General features: G+C 42.3%; 1 protein-coding gene across 1 annotated transcript in view; it reads left to right on the plus strand.

Annotated features, from left to right (window-relative positions):
- Nucleotides 1-8050: 8050 nt before the first annotated feature.
- The window catches only part of LOC138663155 (oocyte zinc finger protein XlCOF22-like), a 35555-nt gene continuing 31390 nt past the window's right edge, over nucleotides 8051-12215 (plus strand). Inside the window, exons 1-6 of the mRNA XM_069749300.1 lie at nucleotides 8051-8401; nucleotides 9482-9610; nucleotides 9740-9919; nucleotides 10003-10126; nucleotides 10210-10307; nucleotides 10506-10596. Of these exons, the coding sequence (XP_069605401.1) occupies nucleotides 9533-9610; nucleotides 9740-9919; nucleotides 10003-10126; nucleotides 10210-10307; nucleotides 10506-10596 (571 nt within the window). The 5' untranslated portion in view covers nucleotides 8051-8401; nucleotides 9482-9532. The remainder of the gene's footprint in view (nucleotides 8402-9481; nucleotides 9611-9739; nucleotides 9920-10002; nucleotides 10127-10209; nucleotides 10308-10505; nucleotides 10597-12215) is intronic.

Genomic DNA, 12215 nt, shown 5'->3' on the forward strand with positions numbered 1-12215 from the left:
TAAGTCCCCACATTGTATTTTAGCCTTTCATTTCATGTGTAGGGCAGGACAAGCCCATGATGTATCTGTGTAAGCCATGTAAGGTGCTATAATAACAGCCTTAGGCTAGTTTCACACCAGCATTCGGCAGGGCTGGGGATGGCAGCCTTCTTCCTCCGTTAAGCCCCACCCACTGCCACACCTCTTCCTTCAGCTCCGCCTATGTCTGCATGCATCCTGCATACATAATCTTTAACATTGGGTACGCAGGCCAAGCAGAGGCCTCCGCATGCGTTGTTTTGACGCGCCGACCGCAACAAAATGCAACATGTTGCGTTCGACGCAGTTCAGCGCATCGTCAAAACGACGCGTACCCAATGTTAAAGATAGGGGACGTAGGCGGAGCTGAAGAAAGAGGCGCAGCAGTGGGTGGGGCTTAACGGAGGAAGAAGGCTGCCGAACGCTGGTGTGAAACCAGCCTTAGGCCGGCGTCACACTCGGCGTAAGACAATACGGTCCGTAAATTACGTCCGTAATACGCAGAAAAGTCCCCAAAATAGTGGTCCGTATCTCCTCTGTAGGCAGGGTGTGTCAGGGTATTTTGCGCATGGCATCCTCTGTATGTAGTCCGTATGGCATCCGTACTGCGAGATTTTCTCGCAGGCTTGCAAAACCGACATAGGGACTTACAATGGATCCATGTGCTCCCAAAAACATAAAAACATATGTACTGTGTGTATATATCTATCTATCTATCTATCTATCTATCTATCTATCTATCTATCTATCTATCTATCTATCTATCTATATATATATATATATATGAGAGATTTATATACATACATACATACATACATACATACATACAGTGGGGCAAAAAAGTATTTAGTCAGTCAGCAATAGTGCAAGTTCCACCACTTAAAAAGATGAGAGGCATCTGTAATTTACATCATAAGTAGACCTCAACTATGGGAGACAAACTGAGAAAAAAAATCCAGAAAATCACATTGTCTGTTTTTTTAACATTTTATTTGCATATTATGGTGGAAAATAAGTATTTGGTCAGAAACAAAATTTCATCTCAATACTTTGTAATATATCCTTTGTTGGCAATGACAGAGGTCAAACGTTTTCTGTAAAGGTACCGTCACACTAGACGATATCGCTAGCGATCCGTGACGTTGCAGCGTCCTCGCTAGCGATATTGTCCAGTGTGACAGGCAGCAGCGATCAGGCCCTTGCTGTGCTGTCGCTGGTCGGGGAAGAAAGTCCAGAACTTTATTTGGTCGCTGGACTCCCCGTAGACATCGCTGAATCGGCGTGTGTGACACCGATTCAGCGATGTCTTCTCTGGTATCCAGGGTAAACATCGGGTAACTAAGCGCAGGGCCGCGCTTAGTAACCCGATGTTTACCCTGGTTACCATCGTTAAAGTAAAAAAAACAACCGCTACATACTTACCTACCGCTGTCTCTCCTCGGCGCTCTGCTTCTCTGGTCTGGCTGTGAGCACAGCGGCCGGAAAGCAGAGCGGTGAAGTCACCGCTCTGCTTTCCGGCTGCCCGGCGCTCACAGCCAGACCAGAGAAGCAGAGCGCCGAGGACAGACAGCGGTAGGTAAGTATGTAGCGGTTGTTTTTTTTACTTTAACGATGGTAACCAGGGTAAACATCGGGTTACTAAGCGCGGCCCTGCGCTTAGTAACCCGATGTTTACCCTGGTTACCGGGGACCTCGGGATCGTTGGTCGCTGGAGAGCTGTCTGTGTGACAGCTCTCCAGCGACCAAACAGCGACGCTGCAGCGATCCGGATCGTTGTCGGTATCGCTGCAGCGTCGCTTAGTGTGACGGTACCTTAAGTCTTCACAAGGTTGCCACACACTGTTGTTGGTATGTTGGCCCATTCCTCCATGCAGATCTCCTCTAGAGCAATGATGTTTTTGGCTTTTCGCTTGGCAACACGGACTTTCAACTCCCTCCAAAGGTTTTCTATAGGGTTGAGATCTGGAGACTGGCTAGGCCACTCCATGACCTTGAAATGCTTCTTACGAAGCCACTCCTTCGTTGCCCTGGCGGTGTGCTTTGGATCATTGTCATGTTGAAAGACCCAGCCACGTTTCATCTTCAATGCCCTTGCTGATGGAAGGAGGTTTGCACTCAAAATCTCAAGATACATGGCCCCATTCATTCTTTCATGTACCCAGATCAGTCGTCCTGGCCCCTTTGCAGAGAAACAGCCCCAAAGCATGATGTTTCCACCACCATGCTTTACAGTAGGTATGGTGTTTCATGGATGCAACTCAGTATTCTTTTTCCTCCAAACACGACAAGTTGTGTTTCTACCAAACAGTTCCAGTTTGGTTTCATCAGACCATAGGACATTCTCCCAAAACTCCTCTGGATCATCCAAATGCTCTCTAGCAAACTTCAGACGAGCCCGGACATGTACTGGCTTAACCAGTGGGACACGTCTGGCACTGCAGGATCTGAGTCCATGGTGGCGTAGTGTGTTACTTATGGTAGGCCTTGTTACATTGGTCCCAGCTCTCTGCAGTTCATTCACTAGGTCCCCCCGCGTGGTTCTGGGATTTTTGCTCACCGTTCTTGTGATCATTCTGAACCCACGGGGTGGGATTTTGCGTGGAGCCCCAGATCGAGGGAGATTATCAGTGGTCTTGTATGTCTTCCATTTTCTAATTATTGCTCCCACTGTTGATTTCTTCACTCCAAGCTGGTTGGCTATTGCAGATTCAGTCTTCCCAGCCTGGTGCAGGGCTACAATTTTGTTTCTGGTGTCCTTTGACAGCTCTTTGGTCTTCACCATAGTGGAGTTTGGAGTCAGACTGTTTGAGGGTGTGCACAGGTGTCTTTTTATACTGATAACAAGTTTAAACAGGTGCCATTACTACAGGTAATGAGTGGATGAAAGAGGAGACTCTTAAAGAAGAAGTTACAGGTCTGTGAGAGCCAGAAATCTTGTTTGTTTGTTTCTGACCAAATACTTATTTTCCACCATAATATGCAAATAAAATGTTAAAAAAACAGACAATGTGATGTTCTGGATTTTTTTTTTCTCAGTTTGTCTCCCATAGTTGAGGTCTACCTATGATGTAAATTACAGACGCCTCTCATCTTTTTAAGTGGTGGAACTTGCACTATTGCTGACTGACTAAATACTTTTTTGCCCCACTGTATATATATTTCATCCAGCACGAGATGGCAAAAGCCGGCAATTGAATTACCGGCTTTTAAGCTATCTCCTTCCTAAACCCGACATGATATGAGACATGGTTTACATACAGTAAACCATCTCATATCCCCATTTTTTTTACATATTCCACACTATTAATGTTAGTAGTGTGTATGTGCAAAATTTGCGCGCTCTATTAAATTAAAGGGTTAAATTGCGGAAAAAATTGGCGTGGGCTCCCGCGCAATTTTCTCCGCCAGAGTAGTAAAGCCAGTGACTGAGGGCAGATATTAATAGCCTGGAGAGGGTCCACAATTATTGGCCCCCCCCCTGGCTAAAAACATCTGCCCCCAGCCACCCCAGAAAAGGCACATCTGGAAGATGCGCCTATTCTGGCACTTGGCCACTCTTTTCCCATTCCCGTGTAGAGGTGGGATATGGGGTAAAGAAGGGTTAATGTCACCTTGCTATTGTAAGGTGGCATTAAGCCAGATTAATAATGGAGAGGCGTCAATTATGACACCTATCCATTATTAATCCAATAGCATGAAATGGTTAAAAAAAACCACAATATTGCAAAGTATTTTAATGAAATAAACACACAGGTTGTTGTAATATTTTATTCCACTCTCAATCCACCTGAATACCCTCGACCTGTAATAAATTAAAAATAATAAACCAACAATATCTCATACCTTCCGTCGATATGTCCCACGATGTAAATCCATCTGAAGGGGTTAAATTATTTTACAGGCTAACACCGCTGCGTATTTCTCGCAAGTCACACTGCTGGTCCGTGTGTAATTTGTATTTTTCTCGCCCCCATAGACTTTCCTTGGCGAATTTTTTTGCGCAATACGGTGACAAACGCAGCATGCTGCGATTTTGTACGGCCGTAGAAAGCCGTATAATACGGATGCGTAATATACGGCTGATAGGACCTGACCTATTGAGAATCATTGGGCCGTGTGGAATGCGTGTTTTACGGACGTATTTTATGCGCTCATATGTCCGTAAAACTCGCAAGTGTGACGCCGGCCTTAGACAGGTAAACCACTTTTGAAACAATGTTCACTTGTACAAGCACTTAACCCCTTAGTGACGGGGCCAATTTTTTAAAATCTGACCAGTGTCACTTTACATAGTAATACCTCTGGAATGCTTCAATATATCCCATTGACTTTGAGATTTTTTTTTTTTTTTCGTGACATATTAGACTTTATGATAATGGTAAACTTGGGTTGATATGTTTTGTTTTATTTTGTAAAAAAATCAGAAGTGTTACAAATTTTAAAAAATAGAAATTTTCACATTTTGAATGATTTTCCCTTTGAGGCTGGAATCACACTAGAGAGGAATATGGATGAGTGCTATGCGAGAAAAAAAATCGCATAGCACTCGGACCAATGTTAATCTATTGGGCAGCTCCCATCACTTTTTTTTTTTTTCACGGCCGTATTATATGTGCAAGTGAAATTGCAGTATGCTGTGATTTGCACCGTATATCAGCCGAGAATCCCCAATGAAAGTCTATGCAAGAAAAACTCACACCACACGGGCCATCAGTGTGACTTGCAAGAAATACGCAACAGTGTCTTGCAATTCAGGTGCAGTGTACAGTAAAATCACACTGACAGCTTACAATACTTACAAATAGTTAATTTGGCAGCTTCTGTCAAATCATTGCAGAAGCTGACAGGATAGGAGACATGGTTTACATACAGTAAACCATAGCAGAACGGTTAGATTTATATAGGTCAGTGATTAATACGGTTAGTAGTGTGTGTGTGTGTGTAAAATTTGGGACCTGTATTTATTTAATTAAAATGTTTTCATTGAAAAAACTGGCGTGGGCTCCCACACAATTTTCTGTGCCACACAGGGAAGCCAGTGACTGAGGACAGATATTATAGCCTAGAGAGGGACCATGGTTATTGCCACCCAAGAAAAGGTGCATCTGTAAGATGCGCCAATTTTGGCACTCAGCCTCTGTCTTCTCACTGCCCTGTTGTGGTGGCATATGGGGTAATAAGGGGTTAATGTCACCTTTGTATTGTAAGGTGACATTAGGCCAGCTTAGCAATGGAGAGGTGTCTGATAGATGCCTCTCCATTACTAACCTGTGGGCTTGATGTTACTTGACAATAAAATGGTGACATCAACCCCACAAATATGAACCCCACTGCTACAGGGCAAGTGGGAAGAGCGAGGCTAAGTGCCAGAATTGACACATCTAGAAGATGCGCCATTTCTGGGATGGCTGAGAGCTGATGGTTTTTAGCCTGTGGGGCTGCCAATATCCATGGCCTCTTCACAGGCTATTAATATCAGCCTACAGCCGTCTGCCTAGCCTTTGCTGGTTGGATTTTATAGGAGGACCCCATGTCAATATTTTTTGTGTCCCACTGTAAAATAGCCAGTAAAGGCTAAGCAAACAGCTGTGAGCTGATATTAATAACCTGGGAACCTTTATGGTTATTGGCTCCTTTCCAGAATATCAGCTGTCAACTTTCCCTCTGCTGGTTATGAAAATTATTCGGGAGCTCATGCAGGTTTTTTTATTTTTTGAAAAATAAACATTACATTTCACGCAGGTTTCTTAGTTGATTTTTTTTTTTTTACAGCATATGTAGGTTAATTATGTTAATGCTCCTACATGGGTGTGTGTGTCTTTAGTTAATATTAATGAGGGTATCTCGTGAAGAGGTTGAATACGGAAAACATCACAATTACTTTTTTTTTTTTAAATATATCTTTAGCGCTCTGGATTTACAAAAACGCATCTAATCCGCATAAAAAAGTGCAGAATTTCCACTGTGTTTTCTGCTAAGAGATGCAGAAATTTCCTCAAGCAAGTCTGCAACGTGCGCACATATATAGATAAACATGACAAACACTCATGGTAGATAAATATTTTTTGAAAATTGTATAACACCATTTATATAATTATTTTTTTTTTAAATACCATGAAATTAATAGGACTTATACAGCCGGCACTCCAGAGCGGAGCGTGCGGCTGCATATCAACACATGGAGCCGCACGCTCCGCTCTGGAGTGCCGGCGCCAGAGCTTGGATTTCACATGCGAGACACGGACGTGTTTCTCGCATGTGTGATCTCGGCCTAACGTAGAGTATGGACGAGTGCTATGTGAGAAAACATCGCATAGCACTCGGACCAGTGTTAATCTATGGGGCAGATCACATCTGTGATTATTTTTTCATGCCGAATCAGCATACGAGAACAATCGCAGCATATATACCTGACAGGAGCCCATACATTCTGATATAACTACTGTAATATATACCTCACAGAGGCCCATACATTCTGATATCATCACTAATATACACCTGACAGGAGCCCACACATTCTGATACCATCAATAATATATATACCAGATAGGAGCCCATACATTCTGATATCACTAATATATACCTGACCGGAGCCCATACGGTCTATATCTACAATAATATATACCTGACAGGAGCCCATACAGTTTATATCTACAATAATATATACCTGACAGGAGCCTGTACAGTCTGTATCTACAATACTATATACCTGACAGGAGCCTGTACAGTCTGTATCTACAATAATATATACCTGACAGGAGCCCGTACAGTCTGTATCTACAATAATATATACCTGACAGGAGCCCGTACAGTCTAGATCTACAATACTGTACACCTGACAGGAGCCTGTACATTCTGTATCTACAATAATATACACCTGACAGGTACCCGTACAGTCTGTATCTACAATATATACCTGACAGGAGCCCGTACAGTCTGTATCTACAATAATATATACCTGACAGGAGCCCGTACAGTCTGTATCTACAATACTATATACCTGACAGGAGCCCGTACAGTCTGTATCTGCAATAATATATACCTGACAGGAGCCCGTACAGTCTATATCTACAATAATATATACCTGACAGGAGCCTGTACAGTCTGTATCTACAATAATATATACCTGACAGGACCCCGTACAGTCTGTATCTACAATATACACCTGACAGGAGCCCGTACAGTCTGTATCTACAATACTATATACCTGACAGGAGCCCGTACAGTCTGTATCTACAATAATATATACCTGACAGGAGCCCGTACAGTCTATATCTACAATAATATATACCTGACAGGACCCCGTACAGTCTATATCTACAATATATACCTGACAGGAGCCCGTACAGTCTATATCTACAATACTGTACACCTGACAGGAGCCTGTACATTCTGTATCTACAATAATATACACCTGACAGGTACCCGTACAGTCTGTATCTACAATATATACCTGACAGGAGCCCGTACAGTCTGTATCTACAATAATATATACCTGACAGGAGCCCGTACAGTCTGTATCTACAATACTATATACCTGACAGGAGCCCGTACAGTCTGTATCTGCAATACTATATACCTGACAGGAGCCTGTACATTCTGTATCTACAATAATATATCTGACAGGAGACCGTACAGTCTGTATCTACAATATACACCTGACAGGAGACCGTACAGTCTGTATCTACAATAATATACACCTGACAGGAGCCCGTACAGTCTGTATCTACAATAATATATACCTGACAGGAGCCCGTACAGACTGTATCTACAATAATATATACCTGACAGGAGCCCGTACAGTCTGTATCTACAATAATATATATACCTGACAGGAGCCCGTACAGTCTAGCGTCTTCAATAGTGAGGCGGCTAGACTGTATGGCCTGCAGTCAGGACCTGGAAGGAGCCCATACACTCTAGGCTCAACCCTTCCTGATGACAGGTTTACAATGGAGGAAGAGGCTCCTCCCCCTCCTGTGACATCATCTCCTCACATGGGCCTGACATCAGCTAAGGTCCTTACCATCTTGGATTTAGCCTTTTCCTCATCTGGTGCGCGGCTCTGCGGTGGAGGGATGTGGAGATTCCCCATTCCTGGCGCATTAATACTAGAAATATATTGCACAGGGGATATCGCAGCCAATTCCCACAAGAAGAATCCTGGAAACACAGAATTAGAAATGATTCTTTCTCTGCAGTTTCTATAGGACTTAATACATTCCTGATTCCGGAGAGTAATAGAAATACGGCAGGAAAGAGAGGAAGAAAGTTCAGAGAAGAAGCTTCATAGAAAGACATTGAAGTTACAGATGGCATTTAACCCTTTGGGAGAAAGTGATTCCAGCACTTTACCGAGTTAATCCCACCAGAACTGTAGCAGGTAAAGACCCCAATATCCACAGGTGTCCCTTCTAATTGGGGGGAAACTATCACCTCTAATAATCCTCGGACAGTTCTGAAAAACATGAAAAAGTGCCCCTTTATGGAGGTGACAGTCTGTTAGTCACTATAACTTCATAGTATCAGCTCTAATCCAATGGGGAGAGAGCAATTTCCCCTGAAGAGTCACAGATTGTGGGGTTGTTATAAAATGTTATATTTAGGGGGTTGTGGGAAGGAAACGTGTATTACTCTCATAGTGCGGGACACCTTTCTTGGCCCCACACAGCATAATGTTCCCTCAGTACCTCTATCCTCCTCCATGCATATTATAATAATACAATACGTAATATGCTGCCACTAGATAATAAATCCTCACCCCATTCATGATGCCATACAGACCCTTTCTTGGTTGGTGATAGAAGATTACAGTGCGGGGAAGACGGGAAACCTTCATATAGACGGCCGGTGGGGATGGAGTCAGTGACGGACTCTGGCCAAATACTGTATGTTTCTAGAGCCGTAGTAGAAGATGAAGATGTTGTCCTCTTCATGAAGTAGTTATTTCTCCTGTCACGTGTAATGAATATCTCCTGCAGTATTGCTAATGCCAATTCCAGTGTTGGTAAATGAGACGAGAATTAGCGTTATGGAGGATGAGACTATGAGGAACATATTCAGCTGCCGACTCCCGAGGAAGAAACTGCTTGTTGTCTGTGGCCTAAATATATAGGTTTTATTAGTAGATGTCAGCAAATAAAGATTAATCTTGTAAAATAATTAAAATACCATTGCTTCTTGGTTCCCCGTCAGTCTTGGTACTTCCTGCTCAGTCCCAACAAACTTGTGATTCCTACAGCCAATCAGTTTCTGAAGCAATGAGTAACATAGCCAGTGATTGGTTGCATGGAGGAGATTTCTTAGTCAGCAATTCAAGTTATGTTCCAATCCATACAAGACTAGAGAATGCAACATCTACACGTTCTATCTCCTGATATGTTTTCCCTTAATATTTCCAGTAATTGCATTATTACACAGAATTCTTTATGATGTTTCATCGGCTCACATTTTTCTCATTCAGGTCTCTACAATCCTTTCAGTGAAGAAAACTTTCCTGATTTACCCATCAAAGATGAATATGGACAGAGACAAGATGGCGGAGAGGATATTACACCTCACCCTAGAGATCCTCTTCCGGCTTACTGGAGAGGTGAGAGATTCTGATGATGTCACATTCCATCATTCTTATCTATGGGAATAACAGATGGACAGAACTGGAGAGGTGAGGACTCTGGAAATGTCTGCAGTGAGATTTATTAATGTGTCTCTCCATAACCAGGATTACACAGTAGTGAAGAAGACCTCTAGTGAACGATGTCAGGACCCTGTGTCTGAGGGATGGGGAAGACCCCTGAGCCCAATCACAGGACCTCCACCTCAACCCCTGATCCATGAGGACATCAATGACCAGAAGATTCTAGAACTCACCTACAAGATGATTGAGCTGCTGACTGGAGAGGTGACACTGCTGGGAATGCTGGGACATTATACAGTAACTCTATGAACGGATCGGGGGGATGACGGTATCATTGTATGTGTCAGGTTCCTATAAGGTGTCAGGATGTCTCCATCTATTTCTCCAAGAAGGAGTGGGAGTATTTAGAAGGACACAAAGATCTGTACAAGGACGTCATCATAGAGGGTCCCCAGCCCCTCACATCACCAGGTAATAGACAGGACTAAATACACACGGCCTATAATTATCTGTATGTAAAGAATGAATTCAGTCCCTGTATGTGTTTCCTCCAGATCTATCCAGTAAGAGGACAACACCAGAGAGATGTCCCTGTCCTCTTCTTCAACAGGAATGTAAACTAGAAGATCCCAGTGTTCCTCAGGATCATCAGGTAGATGGAGAGAAGGTGTCATGAGATCTCCCCTATGATGTGTAGACGGTGGTGAAGGTCTTGTGCTCGGTCTTCTTTTATCCACCAGTATTATATGTTTTATACTTGTGTAATGAGAACGGTGGAGATGGCAGGATTAGAGCTGATCATAGATGTGACTTCTCCATCTGTCTGTGACTTTCAGAATATTTGTTTCAGGGTGAAGATCTGACCCATATTAATACTACAGAGACATATGTGAGGGGTGATGAGTGGTGTAAAAAGGAGATTCCTACATTGGACTACCCAGGTGAGTAGTAACAGATTTTACAGTGATGTTACAGATTCTTAACAGTCACTATTGTAGTCCGGCCATTTCCCAATCATGTGATCACCATTTTGCCGCTAGAGCATAATATTCTCCTTCATCCAAAAATGTTCAAATTATTTTGTGTAATTGTGAGAGCCCTTTTCTATATAATTTACAATCCAACTAACCCTGGAATTTTAAAATGTTGACTCATACCTGCCCAGATCTACAAAGCTAAATGACGGATTACATAGAATGTGCTGACAAGTTAGAAAATCACTTGGAAGAAAAATATTATGATGGTCCTGTATTAGAAAGCGGAGGGTAATGATGCTGTTGGGTTCCTAGATCCCTGATATCTTATTGGATGAATCTACCTTCTCTCCCTTCGGTGCTGCTGAATGTGCTCATATGGTCCCTACAAGACCAGGTCCAGTCTTTCTGGACAAACTTCACTTTTATCATTGACAAGCAGAAAATGTTCAGTGAGGCAAAGAGTGAATTTCTGTACAATAACAGCAGAGTTTCCCTTTATCCTGACTTTATCTTTTAAAACCGACTAACTTCAAACACGATTGTGATAATCTACATGAAACACATCACACCTGTGCCATGATATATCTCTAAGCTGTGCGTGGCTGATGGCTGTAATATACATTTATTCACGCCTGCATGAGATGTGTTGGCTCGAGTCCCTTGTTTCATGGATTCTCTCCACATCATGAATTCCATTATGTTTTCCATCCTAAGGAATTCAGATTACTGCACAATCTCTCCTGAAATGAGGGCACTAATACTTTCTCTACTGGTGAAAACATGAAGAAAATATTTCCAGCTCCTGGTAAAATTTCTTGGAACTTTTTTCCATGAAAAGATTAAAATCTGACTTCAAGATAGATATGTGCAAGGCAGCATATTTTAAATGTATAGAAACGTTCTTTGTCAAGCTTTGACAAAGAATGTTTTTTATACTTTAAAAACGCATTGTTTTCCCCATTTGCAACACGAAGTTTGGAATCGTGATTTCCATGCAGACTGGATTATTTCACTTGGTGAGCTGGCAATAGTTTTTCTATTTAAATTTTTTCTACTTTTCTCGTCAGGACTCACAGTAGCTCCAATGGTCCACCATAAATGAGTGCAACTCCGGTTTAATGTTGAAGTTCTGCCCCCAAAAAACATTCTTATTGGGGATGTTACAGAATTAAAATGGCTTTTTTACAGGTTCATTCTGTATGATGGTTTGATTGTAGAGGGATTGTTCTGCCTCACTTATGTGAGTCTGTAACTTCCTGGTAGTCTATAACAAAGGTCTCCATTACCTCTTCCAAATATTCCGACATCTCAATTTCAGACACCTCGACTCTGCACTGTTATAAAATGTTCTCTTTAATTGTCTAATATTTCTTCTTGAAAGTCATCTGACAGAAAATATTGGCCCTTACGATAGTTTAGATGGCCAAGAGCCACCGAACCACAGAAAGGTTTCACAACTAGTTCTCATTTTTTACCGATGAAGACTGTTGAGTTTGATCATTTCAGTAGATGTGTTATTGTCTATAATCAGTTTCAGACTACAGTAGTTAATGTCAAAAATACTCTGATTTAACTGCTTTGCG

Source organism: Ranitomeya imitator, chromosome 2 (genome assembly GCF_032444005.1).
Source record: "Ranitomeya imitator isolate aRanImi1 chromosome 2, aRanImi1.pri, whole genome shotgun sequence".
In the NCBI taxonomy this organism is placed as follows: Eukaryota; Metazoa; Chordata; class Amphibia; order Anura; family Dendrobatidae; genus Ranitomeya; species Ranitomeya imitator.